Source organism: Crassostrea angulata, chromosome 6 (genome assembly GCF_025612915.1).
Source record: "Crassostrea angulata isolate pt1a10 chromosome 6, ASM2561291v2, whole genome shotgun sequence".
Taxonomy (NCBI): domain Eukaryota; kingdom Metazoa; phylum Mollusca; class Bivalvia; order Ostreida; family Ostreidae; genus Magallana; species Magallana angulata.
Window position 1 is genome coordinate 27,938,167 of NC_069116.1, and position 19,136 is coordinate 27,957,302.

A 19,136-nucleotide genomic window follows, 5' to 3' on the forward strand; every position below is an offset into this window, starting at 1 on the left:
GCGCTGTTTTTATTACACATACAACATAATATTACTGAATATTTCATCAGCCCAAATTCACTACAGTCCAAATCCTTACAAAATTTCTTACTAAGGACTACCGCATGCCCCGACTATTGATACATTCTGACCACATGGCCAAATGCATGGACAATTTGAAAGCTCAATTTATTTTTTGAAAAAAAAAGACATTCTTGGTTTGGATTCCCCCTGTAAAACATCCGGAAATACAAAAATCTCGATGTTTTCCGCTACGCTGCAAAGTATATGAAGTTCTTTTTTAATTTATTAAATACAATATGACACTTTCTTAAATACTTTGTACAATGGACCTTTACACGAAATTGTTAAGAGTTTGTTTTCAAGAATTTCATTTTAACAACTTTTTAAATGTAGCCAAAACGATGTAGACAAAATAAAGATTTCAATAAAAACTTACTTATTATGTTTCAACCTTTTACTGAGATACAGAGACAGAACCAGCGTTATCAGTGGCAAGACGGCCAACAGTATAAACAGTAACTTTGTATTAACTGAAAACAAGACCAAGAAGAAAGAAACTAAAGTTAGTAACAAAGAAGAATAGTTTCTTTTTCCAGTAGTTAAAAGGTAGATTCCCTCTATATTTCTTTGTTTCATTGAATATTTTCTGGTATTATTTCAAACATTTTATTCAAAATTTGTTGTTGTTTAGAAAGAAAGTTGAAATCATATCTATACTTACATATGTCACAATATAACCCAGTGTATCCAAAAGAACATTCACATACATAAGAGTTGACTTTGTCTTTGCAAAGACCATGACCACAAGGGGAGCTCTGACACTCATTTATTTCTAATGGATTAAAAAAAAATCAAAATTTGCATTCGTTTTAAAGTTTTCTATCTCTCGCCATTTTCATTCAAAAACATGTCCGCAAAACACCCCTTAATTTACTTAAACCGTTAAAGCCCGAAGAAGTTAGACCCGAAAATTGTAGCAACTGTAGATGGTAGCTTTGACAAAATGTGTGCATGTCTTTATGTCTTTTTGTCATTTTTTGTTGCAGTATGAAAAATACTTAAACGCTTTTGTGATATTGGATGTTTTTGTGGTGGATTAAAACCATTTTCCCTTACAAACCGGATGTGTTTAATTAAAATCACAAACGTAATTTCTATAGTAAATAACAATTTCATATAAGAAATAGGGTATACTAGTATTGCGATCGAATCGTTTAAAAATCGATTATTCAATTGTAATTTTTTGCGTCATCGTATGTTTTTTAGTTAATGTTACGGTTTGGTACCTGTTTCACATTCTCTCCCAGTGTATCCTGGGGAACAGTTGCACGTATAAGAGTTGATCTGATCAATGCAAGTTCCATGGCGACAAGGAGAGCTTAAACATTCATCTGTATCTACATGTATATCAGAATAGATTAAATATAACCATGCATGTTTTACTTATATACAGTTTAAGAATTTTAAAAATATTTTCAATATTGAATTCGATAACTATTTCTTCAAAGGTTATTTCCCATCTTTTCATCAATAATAACCTATTTGGCATAGAGGTTTTTCATATCCAGGGAAGCATTGGCATTTAAACTCGTTTACAAGGTCACTGCAGTTTCCATGGATACACGGTGAACTCTCTTTTATGTTTCTTTACTATGATAACTTTGATTATGACATCTTATTATTGCTGTTAATAATAATAATAATAATAATGATAATAATAATAATAATAATAATTTTCTCTTCTTTGGAAATATATATTGTATTTACGCAAACAAAGGTGGTTTATAAAACTAATACCTGAGAGCAGTTGTATTTTTGCATATTTACATTATTTGTTGATAGGTCAATGTTTTTAAATTCTGCCACATGAAAGCAACTGAGAATTTTTATCGTTTGCTCAATTGCACACTCATTTCAATTTGTTGAAATAGACTATTTTCTTTACCAATCTCACAGTTTGTTCCGGTATACCCTGGCTGGCACTGACATGTGTACGAGCGTAATTGATCAATGCAAGTACCCTGTACACATGGAGAGCTAAAACAATCATCTGGAATTTGTAAAAATGACACCATAAGATAAAAACTTACATTATACATGTATCTTTGAAAATGACGGATGAACAGAATTATACAATATATTTATTTTTAAAGAAATGTTTAAAGGGACTTGGACACGATTTGACTTAAAATTTTCAAATTTTATTTTCCCATTTTCAATGTTTATACTGATAAATATAGAAGTTAACAATGCAATGTCAAAATTTTTAAGTCAAATATCAAGACATATGCAAGATACAGAGTTCGTAATTGTTTGTTTTGTAAACAAAGCTCGAATATTGTCATTTTTACATAAGTGTTGTATTTGTGTAAGTTTCAATCAAATGTATCGTTCTTTTGTTGATAATAGTATTTATGAAGATATTGAACAAGTTTAAAATGTTTTTTACATGTCATTTTGTCTAAGATATGGTAATTCTCTACATTACATTTTTTGTAAACAACTATAAGACTCAAGCTTTGTTTACATAACAATCAATTCTTACCTCTGTATCTCACTTGTAACTTGACTTTAAAATTCAATATTTTGGTCAATCATTTAAAATTCACCAGTAAACCATTTTATACATAAAAAATAAAAATAAAATTTTTGATCTCAAATCGTGTCCAAATCCCTTTAAATAAAAGATAATTAATGTATATCATTGTTCTGATGAGCAATACGAGTACCAATACAATTGTAGTAAGTCTCACTATAAATGTGACAATATCTTACCTTGTGGTGCTTGACAAATGAACGAGAAATTCGCTGCGCAGTTGATATCATTCCATTTATGTGTGCTTGGTATAAGATGAACACAGTCTTCGCCGTCCCCTGCATCGTCTGGCTGGTTTGTGTGCCAGTTCGAATATGATATTGCCTTTAATGATAAAGATATTACTTGCGTGCGACCAGTTCTCGCCGAGTACCATTTCTCGCCAGCATATTGTGACGTCATTTTTCGTCTATAATTTTATTTGTTGATAAAATGACGTCACAATGTACTGGCGAGAAATTGTACTTGGCGAAAATTGGTCGCACGCCAGTACTATATTTGAATTTTTATTATTATTTATTTATAATAATAAACATATTTGACAGAGCTTATTTCTTAAAGCTGACATAAGTGCATAGATACACATTATAACTATTTCAAATCCAACTGCTGCCTTTCTAGTTTTCGATTTCTATTGTCATATTTCTCGCTCCACAATTCAATATGTGGACGGAAGCTCTATTTTCTCTTCACCGCATTTTGGTTTTTTTATTTATCCAAACAAGCAATATTTGAGGCAGAGATATCTAGAGATGCGTTTTGAAGAAAATGAGGCAACCATTGCACTGGTAGGAATAACCAATGACTGAATAAACTAATACAGACCAAAATCCGTGCACATACATATATATTCAACGACATTGGTCGTTTTATGAAATGTAACTGGGGTTGAAGGGGCAATAAATTGTAATATAACAGCCAAATGCATTTATTATTTCATCACATGGTTAAAAAAATTATAAGGGTGATAATTATGTTGACGATAAGGAGATAATGGACGGCATGCTAAATGTTAATACCGGTATTACCATTGTTACATTCAACGAGAAAACACTCACTGCTGAATTTTCAACCCACACAAAAGCGCCCTCGTTTGTTCTGTCGTTTAAACCAATCCAAATGTTACCATCTTCAGTGCACAGATCTTAAAGGATGAAATGAATGCATTTTTAAATATTATATATTGCTGTTACATTTACTTACCAAACACTCAATCAAATTCAAATTATGTAATTAAGTTCGATCGGTTCCATGAAATATTAGAATGAAAGTACTAGTAATTTCTAAATTTCAAAATACAGTACTTCCTAAAAATCCCTGTATTGTCGAATTGCTGACTGTTACAAGACTGGCTCCTGATTGTTGACACGATGTTGTGGCACCTTGCCATGAAACCTTGTGATTGATACACGTATAACACATGTGATCATGTACTGACCAGCTTCCTAAACTACTGCAGCCGTCTGGAAAAATCATATATATATATATATACATATAGAGTTAAATCCAAAAAATATCAGTGTCCGGTTTTATATAAAGAAAATTTTAAAAATGATGAAATTAATGAAAGACAACACAGAGTAAAACGTTAGTGCTTTCATTCAATCTTCAGACGTTTTTAAAATAACAAAAACGTTACTTGGTGACGTCTACAATAAAAACGTTTTACTCTGTGTTGTCTTTCATTTTTAAAATTTTCTTTATATATATATATATATATATATATATATATATATATATATATATATATATACACAATGCTTTATATTTTAGCTTTCCCCAATTTTAACTGTACATATGCCAACATTTCATAATATTTGATGCTAGTACTATCTTATGATCATGCTATGTTTAGAAAGAACTGTTAAAAATCACTTACTATTTCTGTTTCTTTGCATAAAAGAACAATCTGTTGAAAAAATACTGAAAATAAGAAGTATAGATGAAACTTGAGAACAAAACGCCTTCATGTTTACAGCTAAGGATGATCTTTACCACTGAAACATCTTCGTAAATTTTTGAATTTATATCATTTGTAAAAAGGAAGTCCTAATTATCGAATGGTTTATCTTTTTTTATTTACCAACATTACTTTCACTGGACATACTATGTCATTCCTTCCTGATTTTGAGTGTGCTTAAAACCTTTTTTCTCAGATTCGAACTAAACAAGGAAGAGATTTCGAATATCTATCAAAAGATTATTGGTTGCTCGCCTCGCATTGATCTTTTTTTTGGGGGGGGGGGGGAGCTAAGAATATGTTGTTGCTTGTATAGAAAAAGCATTATCAGGCTCCAAGACCATACCTTAACATTACAAAAACTGAGAAAAATTGTTTAAGATTTATTGCAGTTGTTTTGAAGCCATAATCTCGAACTGCATGAAATAAGAAAATGAAATATAAACCGTTGAAGTTTAGCTCTTTTAAGAATTACGTTTACTTAGTATGAAGACACTGATGATGATGAAAAACCATCTTTTGTGAGTTAAAGACTTTGCAGTGTTATTTTTCACTTTCAAAAAAGCAGATCAATCAATATTGAATGGCCATTGAATATTTTTCTGAAAACTTAAGAAAAATCTCTCAAATTTTACACAATGATTGAGATTTTCTTAATTGTGAAAATGATACAAATGAAATACAGTTTATGAATGGCAGTGACCTTATATAAAATACAAAGTATTTTTTCGTTGAAATTTCTTATGAATGTACCCATTTTTTATTCAATTTAACAAAATATTGAATGATGATAATGCTAAAACATTTATTGCTTTAAACGTATTATATTGACCTTATTCTGCTGGCTAAAAATTTATGAGAAGTCAATGATCAAAATTTTGAGCATTGTTCAATATTTTTGTATTGTACGTGTGCCATACGATTATCTAAATGAAAAAGTGGGATAAAACCAATGGAAATATGAAACATTATATGGACTAACTCGTAAGTTTGAATATTCTAGAACTGCCAATTATATATCAGTAACAAACAAAATATGAAAAATTTAGTCCGAACTTCCTCTGTTTTGCTTAAAGTCATTTTTGAACCTAATTCCATAATATCGAATGTTATGTCAATAATAATTCATTTTGGTTAATACATTTTGTGTTAAGAACTTTCACTCATGACTTTGAACTTCAAAACAATCTGAATTTGAGAACTCAAACCCGAGTAAACAATGTCCTTAACTGTTTATCAGTTACCAAGAGCCTTAACCTTACGTAAACCGAGAAAAACCTGGTTTAAATGTAAATGGTTTCAAACCATAATTCAAAATTTCTAGTAATAGGACTACAATATGTATTTTTTAGTAAATGGATGTCATAAGTATAAGAATCTAGAAGGCAGCTCACTGCTAGGAGAGTGGGGTTCAGAGGTTGTGAGTTCAAATCCGGCTGGAGTGGAGACGGAGCTCCAATATGGTGAAATATGGTGCTTTATGTGTACGTTTATATATAAGAGCTTTTAAGATCAATTCAATGTAAGAATCAAAGATTTATAAAATGGTCTGGCGACACATAGTCACCAATTTTCCTTATATTTCATACATGGACACACCAAAGTGTAAAACGCAAAAAAACACTAAAAGTTGGTTGCTAGGGGTAACCTTTGCCATAGTAATCGAGGCTAAAGATGGAAAAATTGCAAAACTTACCTATTTTGAAGCCTAATTAGAGGGTTTTGCCCACTAATGTAAACTATCAAAGACATAAAACAAATTTGTCCTATTTTCAATTATTTAATTATTTCAGAAAATTGATGGAGAAACCAATACTTTTAAAATGTTACCATGGAAACCGTTACAAATTTTTGAAATCATTTTTTGCGATTTTTGAATAAGCCGAAATGGGAAACTGTTAAATTTTTACATCTATATTAATGTCCATGCTATATATATTTATTATGAAAATTGACATCCGTTGCTATGGCAACAAGGCCAAAAAAAATAGGAAAAACTGAAAAATTGAAGATGATTTTGAAATGCTTTAATTCCCGATTTTAGAATTTTTATGCAATTATTTTTGTTGGAACTTGTAAAAATATATCCAAATTTTCATTACATACGACAAAAATCTTTGTTATGTAACAGAGAAGTGTTGTTGCTATGGAAAATTAAGTTGCGTAAAAAAATAACACAGAAATTCTTACTTTTTGAAAAATCCATAGCAACGGCAGTTATTTTTAGAAAATTTCAGATTCTTTTAAGTGTCATTAATGTTAAGGACATACTTTATTTTTTCTCACCATTTGATTTCATATATTTAATCATTATAAGTGAATAATATCCATTCAAAGATGCCTAAAAATATTTTAATATTCCGTATTTTTAAGCTTGTTACCATAGCAACGGTTCTCAATTTTCAAATTTAAATTCTTACTTGCACAATCATAATAGTTTTTACCAAAAAATCAAAGATTTGCACTTTTTATTCAAATTAAATGAAGAAAACAGATTTTAAAATCTCTGTTTAGTAACCATGGAAACGCTCTAAATATATGCCTTTCTCCATGAATTCTTTTCTTTCCTTCCAAAAATGACAACTATTTTTAATAATATATTCTACCCTTGAAATCCGAAGTTCTGCACATTACTCACAATATGTTCTCAAATAAGCATTAAAATGCCATTTTTAGCTCACCTGAGCTGAAAGCTCAAGTGAGCTATTCTGATCACATTTTGTCTGTCGTCCGTCTGTCTGTCTGTCTGTCTGTCTGTCTGTCTGTCTGTCTGTCTGTCCGTCCGTCTGTCCGTCTGTCCGTCTGTCTGTAAACTTTTCACATTTTCAACATCTTCTCAAGAACCACTGGGCCAATTTCAACCAAACTTGGCACAAAGCATCCTTAGCCTAAGGGAATTTAAATTTGTGAAAATTAAGGATCACGCCCTTTTGCAAAGGGAGATAATTAGGAATTCATTAAAATTTTGGAGAAATTTTCAAAAATCTTCTTCTCATGAACCATAAGACCAGGAAAGAAAGAAAAAACTTGTGTGGAAGCATCATCAGGTAGTGTAAATTCTAAATTGTGAAAATCATGACCCCCGGGGGTAGGGTGGGGCCACAATGGGGGGTCGAAGTTTTACATAGGAATATACAGAGTAAATCTTTGAAAATCTTCTTCTCATGAACCATAAGACCAGGAAAGCTGAAACTTGTGTGGAAGCATCCTCAGGTAGTGTAGATTCTAATTTGTGAAAATCATGACCCCCGAGGGTAGGGTGGTGCCACAATGGGGGGTCGAAATTTAACATAGGAATATATAGAGTAAATCTTTAAAAATCTTCTTCTCATTAACCATAAGACCAGGAAAGCTGAAACTTGTGTGGAAGCATCCTCAGGTAGTGTAGATTCAAAGATGTGAAAAAATCATGATCCCTGTGGGTATGGTGGGCCACAGTGGGGTGTCGAAGTTTAACATATGAATATATAAAGTAAATCTTTAAAAATCTTCTTCTCAGAAACTAATCAGCCAGGAAAGCTGAAACTTGTGTGGAAGCATCCTCAGGTAGTGTAGATTCAAAGTTGTGAAAATCATGATCCCCGGGGGTAGGGTGGGGCCACAATGGGGGATCGAAGTTTTACATAGGAATATATAAAGTAAATCTTTAAAAATCTTCTTCTCAGAAACTAATCAGCCAGGAAAGCTGAAACTTGTGTGGAAGAATCCTCAGGTAGTGTAGATTCAAAGTTGTGAAAATCATGATCCCCAGGGGTAGGGTGGGGCCACAATGGGGTGTCGAAGTTTAACATAGGAATATATAAAGTAAATCTTTAAAAATCTTTTTCTCAGAAACTAATCAGCCAGTAAAGCTGACACTTTTGTGGAAGCATCATCAGGTAGTGTAGATTCATAGTTGTGAAAATCATGATCCCCAGGGGTAGGGTGGGGCCACAATGGGGGGGGGGGGGTCAAAGTTTAACAAAGGAATATATATGGTAAATCTTTAAAAATCTTCTTCTCAGAAACTAATCAGCCAGATGATTCTTTATTATACCCCCGCTCCGAAGAAGAGGGGGTATACTGTTTTACCCTTGTGTGTATGTCTGTCTGTCTGTCCGTCCGTCCGTCTGTCTGTCTGTCCGTCCGTAACAAAAATTTCTGTCGCATTTATCTCAGCAACTATTTATCGCAGATGCTTGAAATGTTAACACAATATTTGTATAAGCATGCCATATTGTGGGATATATTTTTGTACCAATCAGACGTCAACTTCCTGTAATTGACGACTTTGTTTATATTTAGCCCAAAATTTTCAAACAAATTTTTGTCAAAGAATTCTCAGCAACTGTTTATCGCAGATGCTTGAAATTTTTACACAGTATTTGTATAGGCATGCCATATCGTGGGATGTATTTTTGTATTAATCGGACGCCAACTTCCTGTTTAATGAGTACTTTGTTTATTTTTAGCCAAAATTTTCAAAGAAATTTCCGTCAATGATTTCTCAGCAACTATTTATCGCAGATGCTTGAAATTTTAACACAGTATTGGTATAGGCATGCCATATTGTGGGATAAATTTTTGTACCAATCGGACGTCAACTTCCTGTTAAATAATGACTTTGTTTATATTTAGCCAAAATTTTCAAACAAATTTTTGTCAAAGATTTCTCAGCAGCTATTTATTGCAGATGCTTGAAATTTTAACACACTATTTGTTTAGGCATACCATATTGTGGGATATATTTCTGTACCAATCGGATGCCAGCTTTCTGTTAAATGTCGACTTTGCTTATTTTGCATATTCACATCAGAGCGGGGGTATCACTAGTGAGCATTGGCTCACAGATATCTTGTAATTGTTAAGACTTTGGCCCCAGGACAATTCTTAGGCCTCACAAGAAGGTTCAGAGTTTATGTACGTTTATATCCCATATATAAACAATTGTTAAGGATCTTTTTGAGAACTGCAATACTCAACATATGATATGACTATAAAATCATCCTGTTAGAAAAGGGACTATTGATTATAAACATAAGAATATCCAGGGGAAAAATGGATTTTATTTATACAGGATCAACATGTATTATTGTACATTGTCCAGATAGTTTGTATTATGACTCCATTAAGCTGATTTTATCATACCTATTGTTCCTCAGGTGAGCGATGTGGCCCATGGGCCTCTTGTTACATCTTTACCCTCGGTTACCATGGCAACAGGAGCACATAGCAACAAACAAATGGTGTTAGGCTTTTTTACTCACCAAAGTCTATCAAATTGTCAAGTATGAAGAAAATCCGTGACTATGCGTGGCCACCGAATTTTGATTCTTACATAGAATTGATCTTAAAAAGTTAAGTGGCTAGACCTGTGCAGTGATAACGTACTGAAGTATTTCAAATTTATCTTCGTTTATACCATCTTGATATGGTATATATCTCGTAAGAACCAGTTCAACCTTGTTGAGATCTGAATTTTAATCCTTAGAATAGATTGTCGAGGCTATTTAAAGATTTTTTGCAAAACAACTTAAGCTTGATTTAAACAATAAAATGCTTTCTTTGGTGATTCATTCGGGATATGAAGGTAGCGACATTGCAGAAAAAATACATATGTTATTTTTTTCTGCAATGATCGCTACCTTCATAACCCGAATGAATCATCAAAGAAAGCATTTTATTGTTTATATTAACTTCTTTCTTTTAGCTAATTGATAAATTGATTATGAAAAATAGGTAAAATTTACTAAATTACTGTTAATGTACGTAAGTACGTTAGCTTAAAGAAACAGCCAAATCGTCTCCTGTGAAACTTTGATTCTGACATCGTCATGATTATTTCGTGCAGTCTGTGATTTTTCCAAGGTCGTTGTAGGTTTGGACTAATCGATAAACAGGGCGTGTCAATATCTGTCCTGTCATTGTCTTGTCAGTTTCAGCCGCTGTAGATTTCGACCAATCGATAAACGGGGCGTGTAGATTTCAGTCTGGCTGTTTCTATAGAGCTATGAATTAACTATAAGTTTCCGTGAGAAATAGAAAGAATACTACTTGTTGGATGTAAATATATCTTTATAGATGTAAAAAAAAAAAATCATTGCAGATCCGTGCTTAACTCAACATCTGTATAGGACACATTCAGACGGATTGACTAAGGAAATCACTCTGGACAAAAATATGTTCTTACCAAATATATAATAATTATCTTTGATCATTACAAAACAAAGAATTTGATCAAAACAAAGAATACGGAATATTTTTTCATAATAGACACAATCACTGTATACTGTTTAATATCATAGAGAACCTTTGTACACTGGTTGGCTTACTCCTAAACAAAGGACAATCGTATGGATGTGTATATGCAATCAATTTTAAAACTTATATTCAATGTGCATTCTTTATTCTTAAATTGTATGAAATGCGCTTAAAACTGAGTATTAGATTAATTTATGTATTTTGATCTACTTCCATTATAAAGCGCACAAAAGGACGTCAAACGTTTTGGTTTGGTTAAATTCATTCACCTATTTTCATAACACTTAATGTAGAGATATTTAGCACTTTGAATTTCACTGGCAGCTAACTACAGATTTCTTCAGTTAAATTGCTTCTTTTCTTTAACCAAACACGTCCACCTCTTTTTGCCCCCTTACGTAGTGTGGTTATTGTATATATAGGTTAACATATACAGAAAACTTCAATTTTAACATTTTTCAATTTCGATGACGTTTAGGCGTTAAGGAGAACATAACTTTAGTGGTTTAATTAAATATTTGGCAGAGTTTTTATGGTATTTAAAATTATCGTTTTAACAGAATATTACAGAAAATGAGGTTAAAAAGTCAAAAGCTAACAAGCTTTTGTGCGTCGTAATTTGCAAGTTTATAGCATGTGAGCAAATGAAGTTCTACGGTCCCTAAAGCTACTGTTATTAGCTAAAGGAAATTAAATATAGTAGGAGTTTTCAAATATGACCAGAATATTAATCGGTTAATTTGATAAATTGTTAAAAAAAAAAACCACTCGCGGTGCTTTCTCTATGTTTGTTATTGTGTTGAGCTTCAATTTAAATTGTAGGACCATTGTATGATATGACAAGAAAGCTTATCTAATAAGATGACACATCACAAGTTAAAATGCGCTATCTAAGAAAAGATTATTGCAAAAGCTGAAATGACAGGCGAAAAACAATTTAAAGTTTTTATCTATTTTTTATTCCTTAAAATATGTAAGAACAATTTTGGCTTTGATTCTTCACGTAAAACGTCTGGAAACACAAAAATGTCTAAGTCATCCTCTACTCTGTAAAAAAAACATATTTTTAGAAAGGCAAAATCAATATAAAACAATTATTATTATAATGCAGTACATCGTTCATATTATAATAATATCTATATACTTAATAATCTAGATAGAAATATTATTTTATGTAATATATATGTTAAAGGTAAAAATGTCGTATTATAGGACGCACAAATTCAAAGTTCATACTCCCATTGTATACAATTAAATGACAAGTTTTTAACTTACTTGTTATGGTTTATCCTTTTACTAAGATACCAGGTGAGAACCAGCATAATGATTGGAAGAAAGGTAAACAAGATGAACAGCAGAAGGGTGTTAACTTAAACGATATATATATATATATATATATATATATATATATATATATATATATATATATATATATATATATATATATATTTAATACTAGTAACAGAAAGCCGATTCAAAACTCTACCAGTTTCATTATAATCTTCAGGAGTTTTGAACAATCACCATAGATTATATATATATATATATATATATATATATATATATATATATATATATATATATATATATATATATATATATATATATATTGGTATGATCTGAAGAAGAATTTTTGGATATACTTACATTGGTCACAATATCTCCCTTTATATCCAAATGCACACTCACAAACAAAGTAGTTGATGTTGTCAATACAGTTGCCATATACGCAAGGTGAGCTCTCACATTCATTAATATCTAGTAGATACAACATATTTTGTTATTCTAGAGAGCAAAATTTAAAGAGATGTATAGACTGTACATTTTTTTTAAAATTACCTCTGTTTTGACACGAGATTATTTTTGTGTGAGCCTTGTTCCATTAAATGATAAAAATTTCAATTGTGCCAATATTAGTTAATTCATTTTATTACTGTTTTTATGTCTTCTATATTTAGCACCTTTTTGACATTGAAGTCCTTCATATCCAGGAAAACACTGACAGCTATACTCATTTACAAGGTCACTACAGTTACAATGGATACACGGTGAACTCTGGCATTCATCAACGTCTAATAAAAAAAATTAAAAAACAAATTTATAAAATGGGAACTTCATTTTCTGGAAATCAACAATATATTTTAAAATGAAAATTTATTATCCGAACAATTTAAGCTAAGATTTTTAGAGAGGGGGAAAAGTTTAAGGGATCTTTAATTGATATCCAGTTTATTTTATAATCTAAAAGAATGTACCGTATTTATTTATGCGAGTAAAAATAATAAACAATCATGATCGATTTGAAAAATGAAATATCGATCATCTTTGATCATTTACAACATTTCTCAGTGCATTTTATGTTTTGATTATTTAAATTTTATCGTATCCCAGTTGTTACTTTTTTATCTTCAATACCTATCTGACATTGAAGTCCATCATATCCAGGTAAACATTGACATCTATACTCATTTATAAGGTCACTGCAGTTGCCATGGATACACGGTGAACTTTGACATTCATCCACGTCTAAAAGACACCAAAAACACCAACCACCTTTTAAACTAATCAAAATATCAGTTATGAATCCAATATCAGTAAATCCTACACTAACTTGAAAATAAAGTATCAGTTATTAAAACAAAGATGCGATGATTCAAGTCAATATTGTATTATATTATGAAGAACCAATCATATTGTATAATATTATGAAAGAACCAATACACCTGTTTCACAGTTTGTTCCGGTATACCCTGGCTGACAATGACATGTGTAGGAGTGAAGCTGATCTGTACAAGTACCGTGTACACATGGAGAGCTTACACACTCGTCAAAGTCTGGAATTAAAAAAGAAAACCGATTGTGAAACATGGGAAAACATGTGGAATTTATATAGATATACATGTAATAGTATAGAAAAAAGCACAACCAATTTGAAATATCTGAATGTTTTTTCTATCATCTTTCATTCGCTTTGAGCTACATCAATATTGTTTCCTTCTGAATTTATATGGATATTGTTAATGTCAGTTGCATTGAACCTATTCATAAATGCCATTGAAATTAATTTTCTGATTCATATATGCTGATACTAGCTTTATGGGATTTATGATAAGTATAAAATAAAATTTGTAACCTTGATCTTTCTGACAAATGTAAGAAAGATTTGCTGTGCAATCTAAATCATTCCAAGTATGTATGCTTGCAAATAGGTGAACACAATTTTCGTTCGCTAACCCATTCGGCTCACCGGGGTTCCAATTCAGATAAGTAGCTTGCTAAGAAAATTTTAAAATAGTTTTACGTTTTAAAAAAAACATTGCATATATAATTTTTTCCTACATCAATTCAATTCTATAAAATTCACTCATTTTTCTGTTCTCAGCAATCGATAAATCAATTGCCTAATTTATTTCTTTCATGTAGATAAATGAGATTTGCTTACCATTGACGTTGCAACCCAGAAAAAGTTGCCTTCTTCTGATATATCGTTCAGCCCAATCCAATGGCGTGCATCGACGCAAAGATCTGTAAATAAAAATCCATACAGTGACAGAACTTTGCGTGGAAAATCAGTTGAATTTTGTTTGTCATCCATTTTCAATAAAAATATCGAATATCCTTACTATTAACCGAGGTTTGGTGGGATGTTTGATTGAATTTGGATGGGTAATAAAATAATTATCTCAGAAGTAAACTAGTTAACTAAATGATTTCATAGCGAATTACCCCATTTGTTTTAACAGGTACGGAAATGTAGCTTTATGAATTGTCACCAAAAATTTAATGAAAAGCAACGGTTTTGCATAAACTTTAACTAATAAAAAATATCACACTCTCTGTAAAGTTCTGTGTCCCTGCATTTTTAATGGTTACAAGATCTGCCCCTAACTGCTGACACGATGATCTTGCTGTTTGCCATGAAACAGTATCATTTATACATTGGTAACACTGGCTATTGTACACTGTCCAGATCCCTGCTTCGCCACAACCATCAGCTTTATAATAAAACAAAAAGGTTGAGTAAAAAGCTTAAAGTCCTCATAAAAATGATTTTTCTGTAGCTCTACAGTGTCGTCATTTTGAAAGTGTCTGATCTTTGTTTCGATAATCGGCATTTGTTATTTCATTCCTCGTATAGATATTAAGCTGCAAATGCTACATATATTGTACTATCATATCTTCCGATAATTAACTATTTAATCCAATGCCACTTTAAAAGCCTGTCTTCATTTACCGAAAAACCGATAAAGCATAATCAGTTAATTTTAAGTTAATTAGACTCAAAATCTGCAAATTTTCAGTTCTGATGAGTTAAATTTCTCAATTATTGCCTACAAATGAAATATGTCATCGGCCAGAAGCTACTTACTATTTCTGCTTCTTTGCGCAATAAAAGACGTTGTGAGTTGAAAGGTGAATACAAATACGAATTCAAAAAAGATCGCATTCATAGTTACAGTTTAGAAGAAAATTAAACTCTACGCAAGAATTTGGATATGGTTCTATATATATTGTTTAAAGTGAGGAAGTACTCCAGAAAATTATCAAATTGATGACATTTTTATTTATCTTGTTCATTACATTGTCCAATCTTTATCGCTTCCTGATAGATAAATGCCTTTCACTTTGTATGCTTTGTATCTCCGCCAAAAACAACTGTTTTCTTACTTGGTCTACAAACACATAAGAACAGTCAGTGGTACAGTATGGGCAGCGGAAAGGGCAAAAATTACATTTTTACAAAATCAATGGTAAATTAAATTCAACAATGCAAAATAATATTATCAATGACCATAAATGCAAAACCAACAGTCTTCTTTGCAATATAAATATACATAAAATCAACTAAAGATGTCTTTATACAAATCAAACAAACAAAAAGTAAAACCAACATACATAAATGCAAAACGAACAGACATCAACATAAAACAAGCGGATGCACAAAAACGAACGCCAGGTGGCGTGTTGGAGAAACAATATGCGCGGTGTCCAGTCAAGTCTTACACAGACCATCTCGTACACCCCTGCGACTGTTATTGTCATTTAAATTTTAGATCACGTGGTTTTATTTGACCCTTTCAGTTTCGCAGTAAAAATCGTGCCTCGTGTTTATAGTCTATTTTAGAGAATTTGGGTACTTGTAGTCAAATATAAATTCTAGAGGTTTATTGATTTTAAACTTTATCTTCATTAATTGGTGGATAAAATGTTTTTTAGAAATAAATGTGACAATACAAAAAATAGTTTTTTTCTGCTGTTGCGACAATTAACATGCGTTGTAGAGATCCCCCCTAAGAATTAATTTTCGATCCGCGCCTGACCTAGTAATAACATCAATAGTGAAACAGTCTGTACTTTTTTATGCAGAATGTTCCTTGAAAATGGCTCGATATACTAAGTTTTTATGCAAAACGTTCACCCATTATTTTTTTTTAAAAATGGTATTGCACACCACAAGCATCAAGCTATGATTTTATTAAGCAACCCAATGTTTATATTATCAACCACTCTACAAGTGGTTGAACACGAACGATAACTCTGTTCTGAATACAATCGTTTAATTTAAAAAACCGCTGGATGGTGAAATAAGACATACATCTTTATAGATGTTGATGTTTTAACATAAGTCAAAGTAGGATATAATAAGAAAATCGACCAGTACTTACGTATTTTGAGAATATTATCCGAGCACTTATGCTTCCGCTCGAAATTTCACAGGAACTGAACAAATCTCGGTGAAGTCTCGTGAACTTTCATTCGAGCACCTCTGGATTTATTACATACATAGCAAAGATAAAGAAAACATTCCGAACACATTCGCAGGGGTGTCGTAGTTCACGTATACAACTAGTCAAATCGTATACAAAACCAAGATTCAAGTCCTCTTCAAAATTTTATTCGTACAAAAGGCTTAAAAATGTTTACAGTATTGTGAGAAGTTCGTATGCAAAACGGAACGTATACTTTAAGGATGATGTTTACTCAGAATGAAAAAAATTACACTGATGACAATGACAAACCAACTATTGTTTGCTATAGACCTTACATGGTAGTGCTGATTAATTAATTAATCAATTAACACTTAAAATTTTATATACATGTATTAAAATTACTTGTTCTAAAAGTACAAAAGGATTTCTGATATTTGTAGTGGTATAGATATCTCTGTTTTAATGAGGGATTTTAAAGCAGTCATTAGATCATCGGAATAATTTATACAATTGCATATGCAACAACATGTTTGAGTCATTTGTGTAAAACATGATTTCATAATACAAAATTTTTGTCAATGATTAACACTTCCTTCTCTGTCTTGTTTACGAGTTGATTTTTTGCATACGAAATGACCTGTGTACGAGATGGTCTGTGTAAGACTTCACGGGACACCGTGCATATTGCTTCCCCAACACGCCACCTGGCGTTTATTCTTATGCGTCCGCTTGTTTTATGTTGATGTCTGTTCGTTTTGCATTTATGTATGTTGGTTTTACTTTTTGTTTGTTTGATTTGTAAAAAAACACCTTTGGTTGATTTTATGTATATTTATATTGCAAAGAAGACTGTTGGTTTGGCATTTATGGTCATTGATGATATTATTTTGCATTGTTGAATTTAAATCACCATTGAATTTGTAAAAATGTATTTTTTGCCCTTTCCTCTGCCCATAGTACAGGCTTTGGCACTCGCGATGGTTGTTACATTTTAATCCCAATGATTTCCCTATTTTCTAGTGTAGGGTCAATTTATTATGACATTGTTAACGGGGGTCCTTTTATAAATTTAAGTCTGTTTCCAATTGTGGTAAATTTATACTAAACACAAGCAATTTGAAAACTATAGTAAAAGAAGGAAAATACTTGTAACATAGAAAGAAGATGAACATGTACTGTATTTTTTTTAGTTTTGGATATCTTCATGTATTCAATACGTACATACAAAATACTTTAATCCTGAAATCCACTGTAATTTATGATAGGCCATATTCTAAAAAAAATTTAGCTTAACATTATAGTTTTACAGTTGTTAAAGTTTATTGATACTAATAGTAAACTACAGTGAATGAACAGCAAAATTTATATAGTTAACGATTCGTTAAATATACCGGGTACTTTTCATCGGTAAAACAATATTTAACGGTTGTAAACTATAGTTTACAAATGTTAATTTTTAAGTTTATATGTCTGTAATTAGATACATTGTAAGGAATCATTTTTGAGTATTATGAGGTGATAATTTTGGTCGGGGCGTAATCAAATCCAATAAAGCCCCGACCGAAATTATCACCTCGTAATATTCAAAGAACGATTCCTTATTACTTATATTTATGTAATTTTAAACCATCGTACGATTAAATATTTAAATATAAATAAGCCAACCCCGCTGGCTCCTCAGTTTGGCTTCATTGAAGATATGGGTTATATACTACAAAATCAATACATAGTGTTATCACAGGAAAAGGCACTGGAAATGTAAAAATACAATGAAAACCATAGATTTTGATGATATTTAAACATTAAAATGCTTTGGTGATCCATGTGGAATATGAAGGTGGAGACATTGTAGAAAAAAAATACATAACCCTGGTTATACTAATTCTCCTTCACAACCCGCATGATTCATCAAAGAAAGCATTTTATTGTTTGTATTTACATCTTTCTTAAACAAATTAATTGTAAAAAGTAAGTTAAACTAGAGCAAAGCTCGTTGCAAAGCAACGAGTGGGTCTTCCGTTAATGTCGAAAGTAAAGCTTAAAGTACCTGTAAGAAGAAGAGTTCTTAAATCAAAAACAGGAGACACTTAAACAAAAGGATTTTTAAAAAATCGAATAATTCTTTGTACGACTTAACAAAATCCAAATGGTTTTAAGTACGAATTAAAAAAAACCATAACGATTTCATGAACAAGTTAATAAAAAAAATATGAATTTGTTCAAGTACGACTTAATTTTAAGGTACGAGTTAATTTAACCAAGAACTTAACACAACTTTCTTAACCAAGAACGCAGTATCAAAATTTCCGGGGAAATTAATTTTTAATCAAAAAATTCAAATTTGAAGTGAAAAATTTGATTCACTTCGGTTTCGACCGGAAGTGGCAGATATTCATTTCCAGCCTTATTACAGAGGTAAATCAACAAAATCATAACCATTGAAAATGTCAAGCCTCTATCTTAAAGCGTTTGAGAAACGCCGCGAACAAATTATTATTTTAAATTTTAAAAGAGAGGTAACGTAAAAACGGAAGTGACGTTTTCATAGAAACTTTATGATCTGTGAGGCCTTATCGTTGCACATTAGTTCTGAAAGTTTCATTTAAATCGGTTGTAAATATTTTGA

General features: G+C 31.4%; 2 protein-coding genes across 3 annotated transcripts; both read right to left on the reverse strand.

The window, feature by feature from the left end:
• LOC128187438 (fibropellin-1-like) lies at nucleotides 1-4,576 on the reverse strand. The gene is made up of 10 exons (XM_052857881.1): nucleotides 4,479-4,576; nucleotides 3,904-4,062; nucleotides 3,658-3,743; nucleotides 2,779-2,923; nucleotides 1,949-2,053; nucleotides 1,542-1,637; nucleotides 1,290-1,400; nucleotides 725-835; nucleotides 440-533; nucleotides 1-256 (listed from the first exon to the last, which is right to left on the reverse strand). The coding sequence occupies exons 1-10, from the start codon at nucleotides 4,567-4,569 to the stop codon at nucleotides 169-171; spliced, it is 1,086 nt and encodes a 361-aa protein (XP_052713841.1). The 5' UTR covers nucleotides 4,570-4,576; the 3' UTR covers nucleotides 1-168.
• A 7,159-nt stretch (nucleotides 4,577-11,735) lies between these two features.
• LOC128189002 (protein crumbs homolog 2-like) lies at nucleotides 11,736-15,336 on the reverse strand. Of its 2 annotated transcripts, XM_052860363.1 has the most exons (10): nucleotides 15,169-15,332; nucleotides 14,633-14,794; nucleotides 14,242-14,324; nucleotides 13,933-14,074; nucleotides 13,523-13,633; nucleotides 13,215-13,325; nucleotides 12,761-12,871; nucleotides 12,447-12,557; nucleotides 12,075-12,168; nucleotides 11,736-11,846 (listed from the first exon to the last, which is right to left on the reverse strand). In XM_052860363.1, the coding sequence occupies exons 1-10, from the start codon at nucleotides 15,248-15,250 to the stop codon at nucleotides 11,750-11,752; spliced, it is 1,104 nt and encodes a 367-aa protein (XP_052716323.1). In that variant the 5' UTR covers nucleotides 15,251-15,332; the 3' UTR covers nucleotides 11,736-11,749. The 2 variants fall into 2 exon arrangements, with proteins under 2 accessions (XP_052716323.1, XP_052716324.1); XM_052860364.1 differs by lacking the exon at nucleotides 12,447-12,557 and having other exon boundaries at nucleotides 15,169-15,336.
• Nucleotides 15,337-19,136: the final 3,800 nt, after the last annotated feature.

Excerpts from the sequence above, each read along its gene's own strand:
- LOC128187438 (XM_052857881.1), bottom strand. The coding sequence starts at position 4,569 with ATGAAGGCGTTTTGTTCTCAAGTTTCATCTATACTTCTTATTTTCAGT. Across the intron at positions 4,063-4,478 it reads TATGCAAAGAAACAGAAATA|ACGGCTGCAGTAGTTTAGGA; the intron begins GTAAGTGATTTT and ends TGATTTTTCCAG. Across the intron at positions 2,054-2,778 it reads CATTTGTCAAGCACCACAAG|ATGATTGTTTTAGCTCTCCA; the intron begins GTAAGATATTGT and ends TACAAATTCCAG.
- LOC128189002 (XM_052860363.1), bottom strand. The coding sequence starts at position 15,250 with ATGAATGCGATCTTTTTTGAATTCGTATTTGTATTCACCTTTCAACTC. Across the intron at positions 13,326-13,522 it reads CGGAACAAACTGTGAAACAG|ACGTGGATGAATGTCAAAGT; the intron begins GTGTATTGGTTC and ends GGTGTCTTTTAG. Across the intron at positions 12,169-12,446 it reads AGGGAGATATTGTGACCAAT|TTAACACCCTTCTGCTGTTC; the intron begins GTAAGTATATCC and ends ATATCGTTTAAG.